General features: G+C 33.4%; 1 protein-coding gene across 1 annotated transcript in view; it reads right to left on the minus strand.

Annotated features, from left to right (window-relative positions):
- Positions 1-584: 584 nt before the first annotated feature.
- LOC140045129 (dynein axonemal heavy chain 8-like) overlaps positions 585-25,592 on the minus strand; it is a 36,219-nt gene continuing 11,211 nt past the window's right edge. The window contains exons 11-39 of the mRNA XM_072089889.1: positions 19,654-19,807; positions 19,175-19,339; positions 18,453-18,679; positions 17,910-18,132; positions 16,434-16,778; positions 15,928-16,143; positions 15,298-15,435; positions 14,558-14,685; positions 13,905-14,073; positions 12,667-12,822; positions 12,000-12,155; positions 11,782-11,871; positions 11,294-11,630; positions 10,535-10,649; positions 10,014-10,204; positions 9,683-9,804; positions 9,043-9,161; positions 8,351-8,553; positions 7,982-8,055; positions 7,092-7,244; positions 6,318-6,473; positions 5,896-6,012; positions 5,343-5,444; positions 4,411-4,571; positions 3,441-3,597; positions 3,054-3,206; positions 2,529-2,718; positions 2,152-2,273; positions 585-1,555 (exon numbers count right to left, since the gene is read on the minus strand). Coding sequence (XP_071945990.1) covers positions 1,268-1,555; positions 2,152-2,273; positions 2,529-2,718; positions 3,054-3,206; positions 3,441-3,597; positions 4,411-4,571; positions 5,343-5,444; positions 5,896-6,012; positions 6,318-6,473; positions 7,092-7,244; positions 7,982-8,055; positions 8,351-8,553; positions 9,043-9,161; positions 9,683-9,804; positions 10,014-10,204; positions 10,535-10,649; positions 11,294-11,630; positions 11,782-11,871; positions 12,000-12,155; positions 12,667-12,822; positions 13,905-14,073; positions 14,558-14,685; positions 15,298-15,435; positions 15,928-16,143; positions 16,434-16,778; positions 17,910-18,132; positions 18,453-18,679; positions 19,175-19,339; positions 19,654-19,807 — 4,927 coding nt within the window. The 3' untranslated portion in view covers positions 585-1,267. The remainder of the gene's footprint in view (positions 1,556-2,151; positions 2,274-2,528; positions 2,719-3,053; positions 3,207-3,440; positions 3,598-4,410; positions 4,572-5,342; positions 5,445-5,895; positions 6,013-6,317; positions 6,474-7,091; positions 7,245-7,981; positions 8,056-8,350; positions 8,554-9,042; positions 9,162-9,682; positions 9,805-10,013; positions 10,205-10,534; positions 10,650-11,293; positions 11,631-11,781; positions 11,872-11,999; positions 12,156-12,666; positions 12,823-13,904; positions 14,074-14,557; positions 14,686-15,297; positions 15,436-15,927; positions 16,144-16,433; positions 16,779-17,909; positions 18,133-18,452; positions 18,680-19,174; positions 19,340-19,653; positions 19,808-25,592) is intronic.

Below are 25,592 nucleotides of genomic sequence, written 5' to 3' on the forward strand. Positions count from 1 at the left end.
ACAATCTATTATTTAGTTAGGAATTCATAACAGACCTTTGGTCCTTTGTCTGGCTGCAACAAATACCAACAGTACTGTACTTACATATTCTCTGCAGCGCGGTGTATGTCAAAACAAGAGTGTGGAACTGATCGTGTTGCAGTCACGGATAAACCCTTTGATCTCCGGAGCGCAGTATGGTTAGATTGCCTTGCTTGAACTAGATAAAAAGAGTGTATATCTACATACCTGTACAACAATATCAGATGCATATGATATCTCCTTACTGTGTCATTATACATATGTAGGCCTAGCTTTGTCGAATTTGTATTATTAGTAAAAAAATCGTTTTAGCAACCAAAACAGTAACAATCAATACTCGCTACATGTAATACAATAGGCCGGAAGTATATCTAAGTTTTTTTCGGATATATTTTTTAAATATTTACTTTGCCTCTCAATTTGTAGACCGGCATTCATATCGTGTGATGCAATTTTTTACGGTTCAATGCACAGGGTCTACTACTATATTTAGACAATGGAAAAACACTGCCCATCATTTTTTTTTCTTTATGAATTTTCAAAATTCATTTTTATTGTCTATTGGATTATGAAGTCCATTTTTTATGGAGATAATCTCTGAGAAATTAATGTTTCTCCATCTCTATTGACAATGACAATTAAATACTTTCATGACAATATGATTTATGGCTACCATTCACAATTTTTAAAAGTGTGACAGAAATTTCTACCCATTTCTCATCAAAAGTTCTTCAATAAGTAAGCCATTGTGGACACTCTAGATGCACCATAAACAGACTACACCAATGTAATAACAAAGTAGTTTCTCCTTTACCACACAATTATTGGAACTTCTCGTTTATTGCGCAACTGTTTTATATACAATTTTTTTCAATATAAACTTTAATTTAATATGTTTACAAAAATGATATACACTACTGTAAAATGTATACAAACACAATTTTAATTAAAACATTTTAAAACAACGTTTTTTCATAAAATATAAACATTTATGTTTATTAAATATTTGATTTATATACAATAATTGTATTTATAAAATGTACAAAAGCCAAATCTTATGCAATAAAATATATTACAACTTTTCATTAAACTTTTTGAATAATAACAATTTACAAAGGTAACTTTGGATACAAGTTTTTTTTAATTTATTTATTTCATAAACCTTAACATACAAACTTTTTTAAAGTAATACTTTTCATAAAAACATCCTAGTTTCTCATGTTCTTTACTTTTTAAACATATGCGTTTACTTGATGTCGCACAGAAGAGCAACACCACGTAAAATCCAATGATCTGGACTTTGCACAGTCTTCAACCAAAGTGGCGTAATATACGTCAAGTCAGTTCGTTGAGGCTTCTTGTAGACCGGGCATTGGTAGAGACGAGGATCTTTAGGAGCGGTTGAGTTGATAGCAAACACGTGTACAACAGGCAGCAGTGTGAATAGCACTTTAGGTGTAGCTTCCATCAGCTTACAACCTTTTCTATCCCAGCCTGCACCATCTAATGACAACCCATGTACATATACTCCTTCCTGTGATTATAAAAATAATAACATGAATGATGACTAAAAACTAATATAGACTAATATTGTGAACAAGAGCAACCAGAGAGGTTGCGTATGCCACCAGAAGTAAAAACTCCCTCTATATAATCATGCGTCCAGATTCAGATTGCCGCCCTGAGAAAAATATCATGGAAATGGGTTCAGTGGTAATAGGATCGTACAATTTAAATCCTTACCAGATTCGGAGCAATGGATCCATTTGTTTCCTGAAATGGTATGATTTTATTTTGACCAATTAACAGTGAGCATGAATTACCTCATTGACAGTATACAATTATCCCCTCAATAGGGTGCTCTGAATAGAGGTTGGTTGTAAATAAAAATTAAATATATAGTAAATTAAAATGTATGTATACTTCTTGGGACAGTATACCAATTATTTGTTTATTACTAATTATTTTTTTTTAAGTTCTTGGTGGTGGTTCAGAGTATTACATTGCAAGGCTCTCCAAGCTAACTAGTTGCAGTGTTCATGCCTTGAGGCTCCTTAAACTCCGGGGCCTCTCGGTTTAGCCATAGCGCTCATAGCCATTATGCAGTGGTTCTATAAAAATTAAACTCACTTGTGGTGGTGATGATATATCTTCTTTAAAAGACTTGATAACTTCATTGTGAAGTGTGACAGAATCCAAAGCCCATCCCTTGTGAGCTCTTGTTACTTCTTGTCTCATAGCAGTCAGGAAACCTATATATAAAAATTTTATTTTTTTGTGATGTTAAGTACTAGTGCATGCTTGTGAAATTGTATTGGTACGGAATTATCGTGTAAACTAAATAAATAAAAATGTAATGATATATTGAAAATGTTCGTAAAGTGAAAACATTATTTTTTCCTACATAAGTGAATAAATTTATTAAAACTGCAAATTATGGCTTATTTAAAGTCTTCTTTTTTCATGTTTTTTGGCCATATTTAATGGCCACTGTTTTTAACCATTACCTTGTGGGTTAAAGAACCCAGTCATCCAGAACACATTTGGTCTTCCATCCCAGATCCAACTTGAGAATTGCTGATTCCGTTCTAAGAACTCGGTGAACCAGAACCCTAGTGTAGATGATTCCCAAGATACTTTACGCCACAGCGCCGGTACTCTCGCATCGTACATGTTGTCCAGTGCGTCACGCAAGCTCTGAAATCAAATGTAAATTTAGAGTATTTGCAGGGCAAACATGTACACATTATCAAGCCTACTCTAAAATCCACTTTTGTATAAAAAAAAAATGTGTTAAATTGAGTATGCTACATTTTCATGAATTTTATTACAAATGAAAAAAATATGAGAGAACACATTGCATGTTTCAACATAATTATATAAATAACAATAACAACGATTTATGTAATAATTGATTCTTTTAAACTTTTTTTATAGCACACTGTATTTTGAATAAGTTATTTAACACATACTTATTGGTAATGATTTTCTGATGTCATAGACACATGAAATAAAAAAAAAATCAAGTTTACCTCACTCATTATGATAGTGCCTTCAATGGCCAGTCCTAGATCCAGCAGTGTGGAGCGTACAAGGCCAATAACTCTCTGCATCCGGTCTATCTCTTGACGCAAGAAGATGTTCATAGACGACAGAGCTCCCATCTTTTGAAGGCGCGCTTTCACCTAGGATAGACACAGCGTCAAATATAGTTATAGAATTTCAACACAGAGCCAAAAGAGTTATTGACAATGACATTCAAATCATTGATCATATTATTTTTAATGCCATGTAAATGGATAATGCCTAGCCTGTGCAGATATATACATTTAACTAAATTCTCAAGTCCTATTTTTAGTGTCACAAAAATTCAATAAAAAAATCATAAATATTATAATAAAAAACAATGATTTATTTACCATATGAGGAATGTAATCAGGAGGTAGTTTCTCCAACATATCTTTTGCAAGACGGCTGACCAGACTTTCTCTTGTTTCACCTCCTCCCCCTCCACTGTCCTTGGGCTGTATGTTCAGTATGGTATCAAGAACTTCTTTTGATGTGTTGCTCTGATAACTGATATTAACAGAAGAAAATATTAAAAGGATTTCAATATTCAGTAAAATCCATGTCAGGAAACCTTCCATTAACTTACCCATTTTGTGGCCAGTCAATTTTTCACTTCATATAGGCTTACATGTTAAATTTGGGCAAAAAACAAAGGTGGATTACTGACCCCTGCAAGTTAAAAACAATTTTAGGATGCAAGGCAGCGACTTATCGATGCACAGTGGGAACTGAAGAAGCAAATATGCTGCAAGCATCAGTACAGGAAATCAAATCAGTTTGATTTATTTCATGCAATAACGCAAGTAAAAAAAAAACATGAAAAAACACAGCGAGTCCTTAAGTACGTTGGGTGAACCAGGTTAAAGTCTACTTTCGTTGACGTGCAACAAGCAGGTTTGATTTCACGCAAACGGAGCAGACACAAGTGTTGCATTTGCATCACTAGTGAGAACCCACCCTGGCATTATCATATGAAAAAAGAATTAAATTGTGAAAATTTAGGGCAATTTGTCATCTGGCAAGGTAAACACATACACACACATTTACTTAGTTCTTAATCAACTAGATATTGTTTTCCACAGGTTAGATATAAATTTTAATAGATAGATATAACTTGTATTGTATTGTAACAAAAGGAAATTCATCTTCCATTGCCAAAATACAATACTGAGTAAAACGTTAAACAATACCTCAGCTATTTCATAAATTTTTTTCCCTCCATGCTGTAAATGATTATTCAGACAAGACACAATTATGTATGTAGCTTAAAATTATGTAAGATGGTTACAGAATTGACTTTTAATAGTTGCTAGTACTTACGTAATGTCTGCATTAGGATGCAGGCCAAACACCTGAGGTGTGTCTGTTAATGGCAGAGTCTCAATATGTTCCATATACTCTGTGATAGTCTTACACTTTGGAATCTTGTAACCTGTGTAAAATGCAAATGCATCTTGAAACATGTGCTCACCAAACCATACCTACATAACAGAATAGGGAAAATTTACAACATTCAGATACTTTTGATTATTATAACAAATTATTTTAAGATGCCAAAAGCTTTTTATTAGCACATGTTATCCTCCTTTTATAATTTCAAAGAACGTTTCATCTTTTCTAATGTTATGCACAGAAAGAGACCAAAGCAGCTCTGCTCTGACCCACGACTTACCATAATATTAAGCTATTAAACCTACTTAAGAGTAAGACCTTTTGAGGCCGATAAAGTTGTCATTTTCCCGTTTACAAAGAACGACTAGAAATAATGTACATATAACCTTAACTATACAGTTCAAATTACATTTAAACATGGAATTTTCAAAAACTCTAATTAATATTTGAACTGCTAATTTAATTGTTTAACGAAATAACATTTTTATTGGGTTAAAATAACTGTGTTAAAAGCAATACATTTTGCGCAGCGTTTGAATGCGAGGCCCTAAGCTAGAAAGGCTAGACCTATACTGTATCACCAGAGCCAAACGATTCAGGAAGGCCCCGTGTCGCAAGACATGGTAGTGAGAGAGACCGCGGGTTGTCGTCTTCGAGTAAGGGGTGGGTAACTAATAAAACGGCTATGTCGACTGTATATGATTTTATGCTCTAGCGAACACAGAATGCCCGTCAGATCCTCCTCTAACCATCCTGTTTTCTAAAGTCCCTAGTATCAGAACACTGGCAATGAAAAGAATCTACTGTTATATATCTATTGTTTATTATAAACAAATAATGTTATTTGTATAATAATTTACCTTTGAAAATGTGTTAAGAAGTCTCTTGTCATAATCATCTGTTACCCTGCCTCCATATTGTACTTCACCCAGCATGTACCGTACTGTATTCCACGACACACCCTACAGGCAAAATAAAGATGTAACTTGTTTATTCAATTACAATAGCTTGTAGCATGGAGGACAAAAGATCTCAGATGTTTGCTGCTTGTAACTCCTATACAGTAGAACCCCTATTAAAAGGACACCTTTAAGCTCTGTCTACACTATCAACTAGTTTGACAAAAAATTGTGATGTACGTGCCCAAATATGGTAGTGATATGACATCACCATGTCCATATACGGGAACATCACATTTTTTTGTCACATGAAGTTTGATAGTGTAGACAGAGCTTTTGGACCTGACAATCTATTCCCTTATAAAGGGTGTACCCTGAATAAGGGTTGGTGGTAGTGTTAAAACATATGTTGCCCTACTGCATTATTTTCACAGGAACGTATCCCTTTAATAGGCCAAATTGCGATAGCAGGCTTTTGTTTTTTTGTATGTATTATACAAAGAGAAAAGCGTACCTTCTTAGGATCGATATCATCCAGATGATTTTGGATGAACTGGACACTGGCAGTCTGATCAGCAGCATTGAACTCGTATGGTATGTTCCATCCAAGTGGGCCAAACTTACGACGTTCCTACATTGTATAGAGTAATACTCATTTAAAAATCCTTTTAAAAATTAGCAATACGTCTGTACAGTAAGAACAATACAGATAGATTCAAAATAGCAACAAAAAAAATAAATATAATTGTAAAAAAAATTTTTTGAAGATAAAATAATTATTACTCGATACTTTTAACAAGCTTCTTGGAAAAAAACATTTTTTAATCAAATGTTCATATCATGCAACTTTTGAGATAAACATATTTATTTATCGTTTATACTGTACATATTTTATATTTCAATCCGCCCCTGTGAGCTGGTCAGTTGTATACAAACCTGTACAGTTGTGTGCAGCATAGCTACAGCATATAACATGGGTTTCCACTGTGGTAGGTTGTTGATATCCAGCTGATCTTGTGTCACACTGGCAAATGTTCGTTTTAAGCCTGCTTTCACACCTTGAGGTGGTTCATTAGTGAACTTGATTGAACTCTGTAAAAATATATATTTTATTATAGATAAAAAAAAAATTGAAAATATTTGTTTAGGCAATATTGAAAAACAAAATGGAGGAACAAATGTTTTCAGATGACTCATTGGATACCTTTGTGGATCATGTCAAAATTATGCCACTGCAGTTACTACAGTTTACTCTTTTACCTGTTATTGCAAGATTTTCTTTGTACCCATACACACTGTTTATTGCAGTGACTGCCTGATCAATTTCTACATTTGAACTAAAATCATACATTATCGCAGTAAAAATGTAGTTACTGCAGTAAACCGCAGTAGAATAGTTTCAACATGATCACTATCTAAACCAATGAAAACACATTCATTTAGAGTTCAAATACAGTTCACACTATTAGATAATAACTGGTGTTAAAGGAATAGTAACTGTCACCAGTGTTTTGCATTATGAAAAAATATTTGTTTCAGCGGTGGTGCTTGTCATACAAAATGGAGAGCTGTTTAGTGACAGCTAGATACGTTTGAACTCTCAAGAGAATGGACATTTGTTGTATGTGTAACGGTAGTCCACTACTATTTGTCATTGTAGAAAATACATTATAAATACGAAGCAATGATCAATTATTAGAAATTACACACCTGTAGCAGGTTGATAGGGAAGGATGGGTGAACCTCAGTGGTAATCCACACTCTAAATGATTCATGTACTGGATCCTGAGTGATGACTGTATCAAGCAGTTCATCCATGAAATCAAGACCAAGATGACAGTTCTGAAGCAACACCCAGCCACCCTAGATAACATTAACAATTATAAGAAAATAAGAAGCTCGTAACTACTGAAATTCTCATACTAAGTAGTTTCCTCTTTTGTCTACATGTGAGACATGTGTATTTTTCTTCCAATCTTCTACAGTAGGCGGAGGTATGCACTCTCGGAGTGGCTTTCTAGTTAAATATGTTATTCACTTGTGAAATTCCACAATGGGCCCTATTAGGTGTACATCCCCATTAGAACTTTTTGGTCAAAATCCTTATCAGATAAATCAACTAAGCAGGTGATTAATGACCTGAATCCTATTATACCACTGTGATTTTATTAGCTCTCTTGTTATTGACTGATTAGGACAAGGTACATTCTTCAGTATGCAAGGTCAATGGTCAGGCAAAAACTAGCAGAAGTCGGTGATGATATATAAACACATGTCACAGTAGGAGGTTAAGTGACATTTACCCGAAGTTTTTCAAAACTTAGGGTAAAAATGAACACATTCTCTAATGGGGCTGTACACATGCCCATTGGAAATAAGTCGGCCACTTGATTTTTATGCTGATTTCCGGGTTACCCAGATATTCTTTTAAAATCTTTGTATGTATTCACATAAAGGATGTCTAATAAAATCAATCAATCTACTGTTGGAGACATTGTAATACTCTACACTCTATATGTACTCTACATGAACCATAAATTCTGCAAGTAAACTAGAACATTTGACAAGTAAAAAATAATGACAATTAGAATATATTTTACCCCAGAAGCTGATTGTGAAACCAGACGTCTAGCATGTACTTCTTGTCCCTGACCCATTGAGATAGCTCGACATTCTATATTAGACAAAAAATTAAAAAAAAGTTTTTTCACTATAAATTAATTTTAAACCACACCTGCCCTGTAGAACTTAGCATATCGGTAAAACTATCCTTGCTGAGACTCGGGTAAACACATCACCTTCACCATGCGAGTAAAAATCTAGCGTTTAAGGTTAAATTTAGATAAAACCATGAAGTGCAAACAATGGCCAAATTTGGCTTGGGTAAAACTACCTTGGTATATACCATCAAGTTCAGAACTTTAGATTTCAACTTATTTATTTCTAATAATCCTTATCAACCACCTTACCAACTTTGAGTTTCTTAGCTAGGCCTTCAATCTGGTTGGTAGGATCAGAGCCCATTGACAGGAAGCAGATCAAAGGTGTTCTGACGTCACTCTCTTCCCAAGTCTTCTCAAGGTCAAGTATCACTGGGTCAGCATATCGTGCACCTTGAGATGAAGCGATGTATTTACGTGCCTGTGGGATAGTACGATCTGGGCACCAAGACCTGCAAAACAAGGCAATATCCATAATTATATACAAAATACTCAAGTTATTCACATGGCCTAAGACAGTTTTTTAAGAAAGAACATTTTTGGGTCAGTCCCCTGATTTGATTGGTCAGTTAAATAGTCAGTCCCTTGGCATTCAGATGTAAAAACAACACTGTTTGTGACAACATAGTATCTTTAATTTAGAGCAACTGGATCTACAAGAAACATGCTGCCTTACAAAATGTAATGTTATACTTAAGTATAGCCTTTCACCTTTCAGAGTTTTCTGATTATCACAAATGATGTGACAAAAACATGTGATGTGCCCATATATGGATGTCATATCACTACTATATTTGGGCATATCACTACCATATTTGGGAACATCACACTTTTTTTGTCATACTAGTTTGATAGGTAGATAGAGCTTAATACACTATTCAAATGTAGCCATTCATCTAGTAACAAATACGACATGAATGTGAATGAATGTAATGCCTAACCTGACCAAAAGAAGCTTTCTAAAAGTATCAAGTGAACTGTTGTATCCATCAGGAATTGGTTCCTCTTCTGGAGCATCCTTGTCAAACCACTGCTTCCAGCCACGCTCATTTCGAGTAATCTACAGTAAATCAGAATTTAATTACCTTTTAAAATTGTAATTCTTAAATAATACTTTCAGTCCTAACATTTTACAACCTCACAAAATGTTTCATGGATAGCAAGCATATTTAAAAATTCAATAAAATTGATTGATTGAAATATATATTTATACTGGGTAACCTCTTCAGTCAAAGACTGGTCTCCCAGAGGGCCCAGTTGGTGATCAGTGGCTGCGATGTACTAATACACAGGGGTAACCCCCTACTCGTCTCGAAAGATGTACTAGATTCTTTAAAGTGCACACGAACTAGATGTGTACACTGGACCTACGGTTTATAGTCCTTATCCGAGAAGACTCGTTCTACCACCAGAACCATGGAGTGAGTGAGCCTCGAATCCGTGCCGATGTTATGGCTACGTAATTACGGTTCCACTTTCTTAACCGCTCGGCCATGGAATAGTAAATGGATGCTGGTCCCACATGGCTTGCGGGTCTGGAGAATTATACATTTTAAGATAGACATAATGTACAGTACATACCTGATTAAGGATTTCTGAGAACTGTGCTAGTTTGCTCAGCTCAACTAAATTCAACCATGTTATATCAGTGATCCATTTACATGGCTTAGGTTGACATGCCTTCAAGTCTAAGGCAGCACCACCTAAATACAACCACAAAGACATTTTCATACAATACAATAACTTTTATGTCAAAGTCAATGTTGAAGTCCTAATTCAAGCCAAAATTTAGAAAAATAGGGGATGCCAATGGTGGTGAATTATCGGACAATTTACACAAAATTTTTCCTAATAACTTAAGGGACACATTTATTTAAGGACACCTCCATTAAGGGGACATCACTAACAGTACCTTTAATCAGAGTTTGGAATTCCTGGTGTCTGACATTTTCTTTCTGCATGTCAATCTTCAATGCCAGCAACATAGTGAACAAGAACTTGTGGTTTTCATAGAGACCACGGCAGGAATAGCAGAACACTTCATACGTCAGGCAATCAATAATGTTAGCAATGCGCTTAGCAGGGATAGGAGACTTATCAGACCTGGTAAAAATTAAAAAAAAAGAATGTTATGAGAACCATTTAAAAAAAACATAATTTTAAGAAAATCAAATAAATTACCAAACATTACCCTCTAAGATGCCAAGATATTGTAAAACCTTTAATACATAAATAATAGTTTGGGTACAAGCAAAAAACAACAGTAGGCCATTTATAGTTAAGTAATGTTTTATTGTTGATTAATTGATAGCATATAGACACTATACTTTGATACCTACAGTAGTTATATTCCACAACCCAATTTGGAACCCATTTTCTCTTTTTAAAGAAGGCTTTTATACCACAGTCAGCTTCAAGCTTCTAAAAACTCACTTTGCCATTGAGAGATCAAATATCCCGAGGAACTGCTTGAGTGATGTCTGGTACATGACGTTCACCATACTCATTTCAGTGATCAAGAAATACAGGATACTGCCTCTTGTTGCAACTAAAAGGGAAGCAAATAATAGGTTATGCTTTATGCTTCAGCAGTTCACATAAAGTAGGACATTCAATATCTTAGCACTGTCTACACTATCAAACTTCACAAAAAAAGTGTGATATGCACATTTTATTGTCACATAAAGTTTGATAGTCTAGACAGGGCTTTACCACGGTACTTCCTTTTTTCTTTTCTTCTATGAGAATGGTAAAATTAATAGTATCTATTTCAAAACTTGATGTCATTTGTATAATACTACATTTATAGACCTGTCAAATGCAGTATTATTATAAGAGATTGGTTGTGTCTCCCTTCAACTTAAATGCATTGTCCCACAAAAACATGAAAAGTGCAAATTTGCGGTTCAATAAATGATTAAATATAATCAAAAACCAAATTTGACGTTTTTTCGTTGCAGTTTTTTCAGGTAAATAGTTTTGGTTCAAACTGAACAACTTTTATGTAAAAAATGATATATTAAAAAAAAAGTATCTATTCAGGGGACAATCACTCTATACAAAAGTCCTATGTATTGAAACTCCTGTTCTTTATGTAGAATAAACAAAAAATATACTTGATCCTTAAAGTAATCCAAATCAAAACTGCTTTAAAAGTGGTCTTTGACAATGGTACAAAATGTTTTACTCTACCAGGCCTAAATTCCTCTCTAGCTTCATTAATTTTAATCTCTGTCTCAGCAGCAACCACAAGCTTCTCAGTGACTTCTTCAGCCGTCTGTTTAGTGACTCCAAGTACCGCAATCAAAGACTCATCTTCCACAAGTGAGCCTTGAGTACTGGTCAAACGGTAGAGAAGGTTGTCTTCAAGTTCTTTCATCTTGCGTTTGTTGGCAGTTACATCTTCCATTAGCTTGGTTCTTTCCGCTTCTAGTTCTTGTTTCTCTGTGAGGATGACACGACCAAGCAACTGGTCTTCCAGGCCTTTCATGGTGACAGTGAAATCTATGATAGATGTTCTGGCAGATACCTACGGATAAAAGTAAATTAAAAATTACAACAGTGCAGGAAATATTAATAGAAATCGGACGGTATTTGCAGATGCAGTTGATTTCTGTTTTGATTTTTTTTATAAGCCTTTGCTATGCATTACATTTTTTGTTATTGCTGTTTGGACTTACCTCTGGTGTGTATGTAGGGTTAGCCAGTTTGGTTGTGACATACAAACGGAATCCTTTCATCACATCCACTTCTTTGTCACCAACTTTGACCTAAAAAGAAAACAGAAATAGGTCAAATAAAAATAGAAAATTGTTTTAATAGTATTATATTATAAATGTTTAGTATTTACCACATAGTAAAGTAGTCAAATGAGGCAACTAATATCTAAATGACTTACCTTCAATGTTCTGCCAGACTTGATAAAGTTCTTTTCCAGTACATTATCTAGTGCAGGATCCAACTCCTCGCCGATGTCCTCAATAAGTAGAGGGCGCCCTAGAGATAGACTGTCTTCCAAATGGGTTCTGAAGTACTTGTGATTTAAAGAAGTCACCTATAAAGGAATGGATTTGAAAGAATTTATCAACTGCTAAAATGTTAGTGGTTTGAACACCTATTAAGGGGACACTTTTGAGACCCAACAAAGCGTCCCTTATAGAGGTGTCCTCTGAATAAGGGTATTCCAAAGGATTGGTTTTATTGTATATATCAAAATAGATATGTCTGTTATTGTATACAATCTCTTTTTACCATATTTTTGTTTATTAAGTTAAAAGCTAAGTTTAGGACTTTATTAACTGTCCTTATTTTTCTTATGTATGAGCAAATACAGACACACTAGCCAAAACCAAAACGCTCTGAACGAGTCCTACTAAACACCATACAACACATACTACACGCACCTAATCCTAGACGCAATGTTAGAACTTATCCCATAAATAACCTCTCCCATCTAGTTAGAATACTAAAGTGCATTTATAACCTAGGTGCATGTGGTACAATTTACAGCTTTGTTTTGTAACATGTAGTGTTTAACAGGACTGCTGTGAACTGCCGAATGTTACCTGTAACTCAAACTCCTGTTCCCTATTCTTGATCCATGTCTTGCCTTGTCCTTGAGGATCAATCAACAACGGGTATCGTGTTGCCTTGGTAACAATGATGCCGTTTTGTACGGATAACTCGTCATTTGGTAATCCTTGAAGATTCCACTCTCCAATCTTTATACAATAAAAGTTTAAAATTTAATCACATTCAGATACTAAATTATATAGTATGTCCTTGTAACAGTAAACTATACATATATACGTAACCAGTATCATCTGTACGCACAGGTATGAAATTAACACTCTGTGTGATATTACAACAGTATCCGGTGTATCTATATATAAATCGCGCGTTATTTCTAGATTGTTTACTCTATGGTATAAAAAGTTGGTTAGAATCTCGGTCTGATTTTAACCACCTGATGTAGTCCTGTTTACTAATTAAATTGAGTTAGATAATTAGTTATTGACAAATTGAACGAATTTAGGTTCAACGATTTGCCCCAAATTGGGGTGTTTTCCGATCGTGGTATACACTGTACACATATACAAAGAACATTTATTACTGTGACTGTGGGTAGGCTCTACTGCTGGATATATAAACACATAATATACAAATAAAAACTTTATTACTGACAGTTGCTTCTCAACGTTTGTATATTAATTAATAATTATAAAAAATATAAACGTCGTAGTGGTGTATCGTTACATGTACTTTACTATTTCAATCTACTATAAAAGGGACAGAAAAAAAAGGTATTAAATCGTAAATGTTTTACTGTGTTTAGTGGTATATTATTAATAGGCCTTAATAGTTACTTTCACTTGTATATTGAACACCGAACAATAATCATTATTATTATAACTATGCCTCGTGTATAGTATACAAATAATGAATGTTTATGAGTGCAATGGTACAAATAATGGCACGAGGTGAATGATGAAAGGTTATATCAACGAGGCAAAGCCGAGTTGATATAACCTTTCATCATTCACCAAGTGCCATTATTTGTACCATTACACGAATACAAAACATTCATTATTTGTTTTATATAACATCTAAATAACAAACAAAAATGTTTCAAAAAGTACTATTTAACGATCGTTGAATAGTGCGTACTATTGCACGCCATGTGACCCACATTCGTCCAATCAAATGACAGGAATTTATATAGGTGTTATATAATATACAATACAGTAGGCATATTAACATCCCATACACTTTTCAATTTGAACATCTCACTCATTCTACTTACCGTGGGTCCATCCACTAACATAGCTGATATATTGAGATTCTTTGTAAATGGAATCTTGTTAGTACTTAGTTCACTTTGCCAGTTGTTGTTGAGGTTGATGCGGAATACTTGATTGAATGGACCGGAATAAGACAAGAAACCAGTGGCAAGTAGAACATCACCAACCAACCTACAACAATTAATAATATATTTTAGTTACAGTATGTTCAGACGGCCTTCGACTGATGTACAGTTGCACTGCATGATACATATGATGAGCGTCCACACAATGCATAGTACAAGGTGAATCACACCAATTTCCTGAAGTAGCTTGCAATTTTGCCAGATGTGGAAAGCGCTGATTATAGTGAGCCGTAATTTATACATATTTACTTGCAAGACGCATCCATACATTCCTCAGTAGCACATTTACTGAGACTGCTCAGGAGTAAATTTTCTAGTATAGCAAGGTTGAAGTTTAGTAACATAACAATAATGAGCATCTTCATGGCTTACAACAAATAAACTGCTAACTTCATATTCATATTACTTACTACTAGAGATCAAGATTATTTAGATGTAGCTTATTGTAAATTTTATTTTGAAAAATATATTCTTCATAGATTAAATATAATTATGTTTAATCAATACTATCACTAATGTTGGTAACTGACCGGTTAGTCTGTGATTTGAATTCTTTACTCTGTTCTGTCCATCTGATCTTTTCACCACCAAGGCCATTGATGAGAGCTGAAGCTGCTACCATCTTACGACGACAACTTTCTGCATCATCAAGTAAATCCTAATAAACATAAATATTGATATAAATTAAAAGAGACATATGTAATTGATATCATGTTGAAGTAGGCAAATATCTTGAGGTGTTTATATTAAGTTTTCAATTTGCAACCACCAACAACAAAAGTATGTTATGTTTTGTCATCAGTTTGCACATGTAGACATATTAAGACGCTCATCATCTCAATAGAGTTTTAATAAACATTAATTGACCTGACCTAGTTGGGTCGTCAGTTTTTGCCAATCAAAAGCTCCCTGTTAGTTATGTAAATATTATGATCAAATACAAGTACAAGATAACTTGTCTGGAAGAAGAGTCATGGCTTAAACCGGTCATTACACCCAATTAAAGTTGCAAATAAAATTGTGATAACCTCAACCAAACACAGTAATTAAATGTGATATAACAGATAGTGTAATCAAATTTGGGGAAACAAAATTCATTAATCATATTTGTAAATATTATTTCCCAAATTCTTATTGTACAGAAACAAGTATTTTGAATATCGATGTGAACGAAAAGTAGACCAAAGAGTGCAGATCTCGAAAAAGTTGCTCACCAACATAAACAAAAAACAAACATAAAATAAACAAACAAAACCAAATTGCAACAAACCTGTTTTAATTTCATGGCAGCATCAAACTTTGCTTGTACAAAATCCAATTCCTTTTGCTTTTCATCTAAGGTAGCCTGAGCTTCATTCAATTCCTTGGTTGCAATGTTCAGTCTGCCTTCTTGGATAGCAAGACTTGCCTACAAAAAAACACAACACTGTTTATAATTACCTAATACTTAAAAGATTATACAGACACAAATGGAACATGATTTACCAATCTTTTATAGTTTTATTGTAAGTTTTTTAATGTTTTTTTTATGAATGTTTTTTAATCTCTAAAAAACAGGACCATATGTAAAACAGGTGCAATCTATACCTGATAATTTTTTTATCCTGTAGTCAAACATAAAAAAAGAACAAATCTTATGCACTATTTTTAACCAGATTTTTCTTAAGGTCCAAAAGATCACAAATTAATTTTTACAAATAAAAACACATTCTGAATACCAGACTTTCCAGAAAACCAGACATATTTTGCCAGTCCAAAGATGTCTGGTTTTGGGAGAGTTAAACAATAGAACAAAGTTTGGAACCATGGAGCACACAAGGTGCACCGCAAGCTTTATATCAACAAATCAAAATAAAAATTTAATTGAATGAATGAAATTCTTATTTGTGTTTTAGTTCACCTTAAGTGGAAGAACTTCTTTATTGATTGTGAAAAAAAATGCCATAGCCTGTGTCCAGGAGCAGAGACCAGCTACATCGCCACACACTTTCTTAGCAGACTCTAAGCTGTAGTCTTCCATGTCAAGGTATGGTCTGAGTAACTCTACTGTTTCCTCATTGATGGTGTCTTTTGGAAAGGTTTGTAAAGATGCCAAGAATCCAGAACCACTCATCAGCTATGAGAAGAAAAGGTATTCAATTAAATGTTTTTTTGCTATCCCCCTGGTTATTATTATTTAGTATATTATATTAGCATTTGCTAGTCTGAAAAAACATTCTAGTAGTGGTGGGAACTATAAAGTAGACCTTCCATAGTAAAAGACAATGAACATGTTAGCTAGTATAAAGTGTGACGGTTTAACAAAATAGCTATCTATAAAATGAGAATTTCAAATGCACTTTTCTATTTTCTATTCCATTGTAACCAAATCAAATAAAACATTTTAATGATAAAAATAAATTATACCTTTAAAGATTCACTCCATGACGGTTTAGGACAAGGCCTATCAGGATCCAAGCTATTAATATCAAGCCTCTTCTGGAATAGCAGCATCACACAGTCCATAATACGCATAATGAGATGAGGTGGTTTACCCAGTTTACGTACGGTAGATATATGAGATGGTTTGAGTGTGTTGAGAGCATTTTCAGCCTCTTCAAGAGCTGGTCTGGCTGCTTCTAACTTAGTCTCTGCTATTGTCTTATCTGCTTCGATCTCATCTACAATATGCTGTGCTTTATCTTTTACTTTCTGCACTGCATTCTTTACTTTCTCTGCTGCCTGTGCCGACACTGTTACCTCTGCCAATACCTACCAAATCAAGTGCAAGAAAATTATATTGTAGATAATTATGATTTATTAAAATGTGTGTACATTTTTGGTGAATTGAATAATATACAAATCTAGGAGTACCATGCCAAACAAAGTATTGGGACCAGATAGGCACATAGTAACAGTTGGGCTTATCATTTTTAATATTGTTCTTAGGATGGGGCTTGGTTAATGTTTATGGGCTGGTTACAAAATATTACTTTTTTCATATACCCACACACATCATTGAATGGGGAGAAGAGAACATTGTATGTAGTTCTGGGTTTAAAATTTTCTATTTCAAAATGAGCATCATTAAATAAAGCCCCCTTTTTAAAAAATAAAGCTGATTTATGTAAATTGCAGGCATTGTTTTTTATAAGGAAAAATGTATAATTAAAAAAAAAATAAATTTTACATTAGAAAATACAATTTTATTTCAATTAACCAGTTAACAATTGTAATTCTTATCTATAACATTATGAAAAACTTTTTTTTTTTGCCCTGGTATCAGAAAGTTTGTATAGGGCGACTACATCATATCAAGAATTGAAGTGTGTTGTTTTGTTCGCCTTAGTGTTGATATCAGAATGTTTGTATAGGCCTACATCATATCAGTAATTGAAGTGTGTTGTTTTGGTGCCCTGGTGTTGATATCAGAATGTTTGTATAGGCCTACATCATATCAATAATTGAAGTGTGTTGTTTTGTTCGCCTTGGTGTTGATATCAGAATGTTTGTATAGGCCTACATCATATCAATAATTTGTTAATGATTAATGAACATTATGTCTATATTCTCTATTCTATTGCTTACAATTTGGTTGGGGTGCATTGAATTGATTATTCTTCATTGGAACTGAATGGTTTCAAACATTGTTTAAATTCTGTTGTGGCTAACTTCTCCCATTGTAGGCCTATATCTATTTTGAAACTATATTTTGTATTCTAGAATTATTCTAAATTTAACAATTATCATTAAAAAAAAATGTCCATATGACATTGAGACAGAGACACATTATAGGCTTTTGACTACTATTAAGAGGCCAGGTATTATATTTATGGGGAAAGAAGACCACTACATGTTTGAACAATCACTCCTCCCATTTCTATAGTTATTAAATAGACTAACCTGTTCAGCTTTCACAGATGCCACAGCGAGTTCTTTCTCCTTGTCCACAAGTTCTAATGCAAGCTCAGCTACAGACTCTGTTGCCTCAATCAGTTTGTTTAAGCCTGTGTTCATACGCTCAGCCAATTCATTGATTAATGCGTGTTTCTCCTTGTAGATTGTTTTGTATCCTTCCAGAAAGGACAGGTATGACTTTGGTGTGACATGTGTCTGCCGTCGATACCTTAAAAAAAATAAAGAAATTTACATTTTTGTACACGTTGCTAAAATCTAATCTAAGCCATTGTGTAAAAATGAGTGTTATCACAAATCCCACTCTGATCATTGCCTATACAAAAACTCATCATGATAATTATGTTTTATAAAATATTCAAAAAGTCATAATACAAACCCATTTTGCAGTGAGCTCTGTCTACACTATCCAAAAGTGTGATGTGCCCAAATACAGTAGTGATATGCCCAAATAAGGTAGTGATATGATGTCGTTGTGTCCATATGGAAAAATCACATTTTTCATTGTGTAAAAAGAGTAAAAGATCATACCTCTGGAAGTACTCAATGCAAATCTCAGCAACTCCATCATGAAACACTCCCATAGTGTTGACAACAGACTGCTTAGTCTCTGGTGTACATACAATATCAAAACTTGACAAGAAGTGTTGTGCCACAGCGACCAGAGCATCTTTAGGCCAGCGAGTGAACCAATCCATCGTACAGCCAGATATAAGTCCAGGAAATTTCAGGGAACGATTACGGAACTTTTCTCCAACCTTTAATAAAATGTACGCATTGATGCTTAAAACTAAGAAATGTATTGTAGTACGTATTGAAGTACAGGTCTCAAATTAATATACAAATAATAATTTGTTAATGTTTATGAGAAGGATGAACAAATAATTTCATACAGTGAAAGATGAAACTCAATCTAGTAAAAATAAGAAAAACCTAAATGTCTGACACCATTATAGATATTCTTTATGTGTGCTGGAGGCCATTGTTCATTGAAATAAAAGAAGGAAAGGAACTATCTCTAATTAAAGTCTACTGTTGGAACCAGGGTTTGTATACTAATAGACCTAACTACTGTTAAATAGCTTGACCCTATATTAACCAAGGCAGCATGTACAGTTAATCTTCACTGGCCTTTCTCTTGGTCACATACATATGATTTATTTTTGAGTTTCTATCTTATAATGTTCATACAGCAAGAAAATATGAAAATGAACACATCATACTGCTTTTTGCTGATAATGTATTTAACTTACTGGTGAAAAGCACAATACCACATGTAGGTTGTTTCTAGCTCTTGAGATGAAGTAATCATACAAGTTATCTTGAGTTGGTGGATGTCTGGGAAATTCCTTCTTCATGACGGGAATCAACTCTTGCGTTATCTCATCCAACTCTTCACGAGCAAATAAATTAGAGACCTAGAGAGAAAAAAATAAATAAAATACAGCATTATTATTAAAAAACAATAATATTTTTGCATTAAAAAAAAATCTTTACATTCTGAAAATCATCCAATTCAAAAAAATGCTATTATTTTTTTCAACATAGTACACGTAATATTTGGACTGGGTCAGTGCTATTTTGAAGTTCATATTTTAAATCATGAAGGTTAGTAGTCTTTCTTGTTACTCTTCCAAGAATTTACAGGGTTTTAAACTTGCAATATATTGTAACATTTAAAACAAAATATAAAGATTTTCAGTAGGTATAAAGAGCTAATGAATTAGCTTACCTCTCCAGAGCTGAGGACATTGTTGATATATTCTAAGAAGGCTTCATCCTTGACTTCATTATCAGTGAAGATGAATGTGATACCTTGGCCCTCACAACCAGCAACACGATACATGTACTTGAGATCATCCATCAAGTTCGTAACATTGTAAGACCTTAATTTTTATAGAATTTAATTTTAATAAAAGACATGTAATGTGATTAGGATAATACCTGTATAATTGCAATTTATAAGAACAGAAAGCAAAAATAAAGATGAAGGAAAAAATATAAACCATAAAAAATTGATTTAGACAGGGCAATGCATGGTAATAAACATCAAATAAATTATATAATAATTTACTAAAAAAGATATATAATGTGATTAGGAAATAATATTGTTAATGTAATGTACGGTAATAGGCATAAAATAAATTGTAATTAATTTTAATTAAAAAAGATATAATATAATGTGATATGGATAACATATTGCAGTTTTAAAGACAGCAACATTAAGAAGGAAAAAAGAATGAATTTAAACTATATAACTGATTTAGATGCGGCAATTATGCATGACATTGTAAATAAAACATAATATAAATTGTATATTATATGCATTTCCAACACTGATATAGCCAGAATGGTGTTATTATACAATATTAGCAGCTAGCAAATCCCTGGAAGATAGACCAAATTATTGGTTGTGTTTTTTTTTTGTACAGTAATAATACCATCAGGTTTTCCACTATACTTATAGTAGCTAGTTGTTGCTATTTTGATAAACAATAGAAGATCAAAATCCCCATTGTTCACATAACTAATTTCAACAACTCCCAACTCTTCATCCCTTTACCCACTTCACACATTGAACCTTCACTTACTTTATTCAATCATTTTCAAATCAGAGTAAACATTAACAGACAGAATTTAAGCAAACTAGAACAGATTAGAAAAAGACCTTTGTACAACAAAAAGCAATCACTATTTACATGATCATCAAACCCTTCTAAGGTACAGTACAATAGACAGTGTGAACTTTTTTTTTAAGTTCACTCTATTTTGACTGCTTTTGAGTATTGCTGTTGGAAATATCTCTAAATTCTATCCTTGTTAAATTACAATAAATTACTTGAAATAACTGTAAGTTTGTGTACCATTACGAATTGCACCTGCGGGCCAGTAGAAATATGAGCAGAATATTACGTGAAGACATGGATTCAATTGCAGATTCGTTTCTTAAAATGGCCCTGTCAGATAGGGATCTTCACATTGCTCAACTTAGAGTTGAACAGAAAGTAAGAGATATTGCTTTTACAGAATTACCCTTAATATCCTACAGAGAATATTTGCAAGGGAGTTTTTATGAATCAATGCCGAAAGCATTATGTGGAGATCAAGATTTAATGTTTAGTCAACCAATTTATCCAGTTGTATTGTGGCCATTTGAACCAGAAAAGATGCATCCTACAGGTGGATATGTAATAGCTGAGCAGAATGCAAAGCAACCAGTTTATTTCACACTTAAAGTACACAGCAACTGGCCTTTGGATGAGTCTTTAAAAGACATTGTTGATAAGAATGGTTACATTATGCCTGATGTTTTTATAAATAATGAATTTCATAAAGTTTATACACCATCTCAAGGAACGTATAGAAATCATGGTCCTTCAATAGAACTTACCAGCAGGGACTTAGTATTAGTGATGGATCAACTATATTGTTTCACCTGCCAGTCATGGCCATTGCATTCAGAAGATTTTTTCAATAGAGAAAAACGAAATAACTGGCCAACACAAGCAATTCAAAGAAAGATGGCTAAGCTTGATTGTCTGGTAGTTGGTGTTGGACACCCAAGAAGTGCATCAAAAGAAATTGAATGGAGGTTATCATTTTCCCTTGCTGAAAAAGAACTCTGTTATGAACTTAGTGAACCATATGTTAGATGCATGTGTGCCCTTAAGGCAATAAAATCTTCAAAGTACATTAATTTATTTAGTGAAGTCAAATCTGATTCACCAACACTATTCTGTTCTTATTTTATTAAGACAGCTTGCTTCTGGATGTGTGAGACTTTTCCTCCTGAAGGTCATAGCACTATGGACTTGATTAGGAAGACACTTGATTGGCTGATAAAATGCTATGAAGAAAGTTACCTTCCTCATTATTTTATTCGCCAACAAAATTTAATTGGAAATTTATCAAGGGAATGTTGTGAAGAAATGATAGTTTCATTGACAGCAGTTAAACAGAACCTGTGGTGCAATGTGATGTCAAGTATTGCAGCTGCAACTGGTGACATTATCAAAAACTCTTTTAGTTTCATATTGAACATCTCTGAAGAACCAAATAGTCCAAAAGACTATGCAAAAGTGGAATCTTTCCTACTAGCTAGCGTTAATAGGATTGAACAGATGAATAATGTTTTAACACAACTTATGGATGGTTTTGTCAGTTGCGCACGACTATTATTTTTAAATACATTAGTTTTTTCAGAATTTAATAGAATCATAGAGCATAATGGGGTTGATCCATTTGTAGTTCTTAAGCTTAAATTTGACAACATAATTGAATCAGTCTTTGAGAATGATGACAACTTAGTACCAAATGGCTACACAAAATTTTTTAAGCATCATTTGTATTGCTGTTTAGGAGATGCTTATACAGCATTATTGAAATGTTTACAAAGTAGGCCTACTGGGAGAAATGATTTGGGTGACTACCTCAATAAGCCATTGGAATATTATGAGAAAGGTTCAGATTTTGTGTACCCTGATGGATGGAGTGATCAGTGCATTGGTATTCAAATTAATGTCATTAAATATTACTATTTAATGAATGAAGAGGAAAAACTGAAAGAGAAGCTTGCCAATTTTGAACCAGTACTTAGAAAAGTTAAAAGAGACAAAGATGTAATGACAAAACTAAGAAAAGTTTATGTACTGTGTGCTTCGCAAAATGAATTAGCTAATTGGCATAACATTGACAATGACCTAGACCTAGGTCTTGTTGTTAATGATAAAATATTTGTATTTAATCCAATTGTTTTCATATTTTATGTCAATGCAAAAATATCACTAAAAGATGGAGACATTTATAGAGCATATGCAAATTTAAATGAAATGAAGTCAAGTTTAACTGCGATTCCAATATTGGAAAGATACGATATACCTTTGCTAATTACGATTATTGAAAGGTTATTGGCTAATTGTTTATATAGATTTTGGTTCTTATTCAGAAATCTTTCCTAAATATAAAAGCTATGCAGTTGCTCTATGAGTACAGTGTGAATATACCTAATTGTTACCCTACTTATTCAAACTTATGGTTTATGTTTTGCATGTCTTTTGTTTTACAGTTTTATATATTAACTATTTCTGCATGTATCTAGCTCTTTAGAGGCGTGTTTTTATGGCAATACCTATTGTTTGCCTTATACAGTTGAGTACGTATCGGCTGGTGCCTAGAAAAAAATAATCGGATGTAATGTAAACTAGATTTAATTCGTCACTATGACGAATTATAGGTTATATGCATTGATTTAAATAAAGATAATTGATTGATTTAAGATATTTTGATTGATTGATTTTCTCAGAATCTTTAGTTATTTATAATATATGATAGGATCTTGCTAACGCAAATACAATAGCCGGTATCATAATCCGATCAAAGATCCTTCTGCGTATATAATGTCGTGAACCACATTTGTGTTTTTATCTAAATTTCATTATAAATCATCTGTATAATCTATACACTAAGAATACAATTGAACAAACAATACGGATAATAAAAAAAAATCTTATTTCGCTTCGTTTCCCAATGTGAGACTCGAACTCGGTACCTTGAATGCTATAGACACGAGAAAAGACCACCGAGCCATACACAACGGACTAAAAATTATGGAAAGATTCCTCCATGTATTTACTATGCAGTAACCACTTTGGTGCAGATAGATTATTACATACCGCAATGAATTATAATGTTTTACTATGATGACATCTTTAAAGATTTTTAAAAATGATGCACTGTCAAACTATATACTTTTAACTTTAATATATGAACTTCTTAAAATGGACCTGAATGGATTTTCGATTTTTTTCATTTTAGAATGATGTTTTGGGGGCTATTAGGTGTTGCTAGAATGTATATTGTTACAAAATATAAATTGGCCCTTTTGGGGAAAGCCCCATTTGAAAATCAAAAAAATTCGCGGGTGACGTCACTTTGCGAATATATTCCTATCCCTCCAATGGAAAATTTGCAGTTTTTTGGCTATAACTCTTGAAATCTATGGAGTATTTTCTAAAAAATGCTTGTGCATTTGCAGAAACGTATTTAGAATTTTTTTAGATAAAATTATTACCGTATAAACGGTTATTCATCGAGAAAATGACGATTTAAAATCTTAAAATCAACGGTTTTTTTCTGGCAATACCGAAGTTGGCCTGGCAACGTTGTCCGGGATACAGCTCCGTGCGCAATGATGCGTATCCATATTTTCCGTTCGTGTATTTTGTATATCGTTCGTAATTTATACTGCTAAAATTTGTTAGTTTCTTTAGTTTTTAGTTTAGCAGAATTAAATTAGTAATATGAGATGATAATTTATTTGTCACGAATCAGGCAGTTTGAAAACAAATTTTATTCATATTTTACTTTGGCTTGACAATGAGCGCAGGAAGTTGTTGATATCGCTTTGGTCCTTGGATACACATGAAACGGAGCCTCGCCGCATGATGTGGGTGGTGGATCGACTCCGCGCTCTGGATTGGGGGCCTAGGCCTAGTAAAGGTTTGGGAGGTAGGCCTTCTAAATTTGGGTTTTAGAACAAACGAAGTATATTTTAGGGACCTATATTTCAACACCATTAGATATTGAATAAATTAGTATTAGTGTTCCAGGCTGTCGATCATTCACTGACTATCGGGCGGCATACACGCTCTCGATATCATCGTATGTATATGTGACGTCGTGAATATAGAGGCTTCCGACGGCCGTTGAAATAGAATATTGCAATGGCGTGAGTAATTTTCACTAATTTACCATGGTATCTTAAAATTTCGTTTTTACTCAAAATACTATACATTTTGTTTTTATTTGTGTGGGTTTGTGTTAATTTGATACATTTAAATAACATGTGTGAATTTCTTGAAAAACGAAATTCCATTTCAGGTCCATTTTAAGGAAGAAAGTTAATGTTAAGTTTGTTATTTCGGCCTAAGAAAATGTTATAATTTGTTTGATTGTCGAAATTAATTTTTGTAAATTTAATATGCCATTAATGATGACTTAATCAACTTTTGTTCTCTTAATTTCATAATAAATCATACATATGATAAATACAGTACACTTCAAGAAAATGAAATAAAAAATAGCTGTTCCCGAGCATTCCAACGATATATATTAATTTAAAAATTTAGCATATTTTCACCATTTTGTTAACTTATACGTGCGTAGCCAGTCACTTTTGACGTGCTCGTATAACGCAATTTCGAGTTGAAACGTGAATCAAATATGATATTATTAAAGATTGTAAAACAGAAATCGGGCAAAAAGAGTGCGCTTAACGCTTAAAATTGCCTGAAACGTACTCTAATTTCATCGAAAATAAATTTTGACAACTTTGAACATTTTAAGCGCGCGTACGCAAGCTTTATATGCGCTACGCACGTAATTGTATTGCCATATGATGAAATATGACCTGAAATTTATGAGTACCAAATTTTGTTTAATTGTGATTCATGCTTGTGAAGATATGATTACAAACGTAAAATCGCGCGTAGACCGCGTAATTTTTGATTGCACATCGTGAAAATATAACCACATCGATTCCTGGCCATAAGGAATATACTCTGAAAACTTGACTTGAATTAACGGACAAAATAGTGCTAAGGAAAGAATAAATAAATAAATAAATAAAGATTTTGACAGAATCAAGAGGTTATATGCATGATAATGCATATA

The sequence above is a fragment of the Antedon mediterranea genome, chromosome 3, assembly GCF_964355755.1.
Source record: "Antedon mediterranea chromosome 3, ecAntMedi1.1, whole genome shotgun sequence".
NCBI lineage: Eukaryota > Metazoa > Echinodermata > Crinoidea > Comatulida > Antedonidae > Antedon > Antedon mediterranea.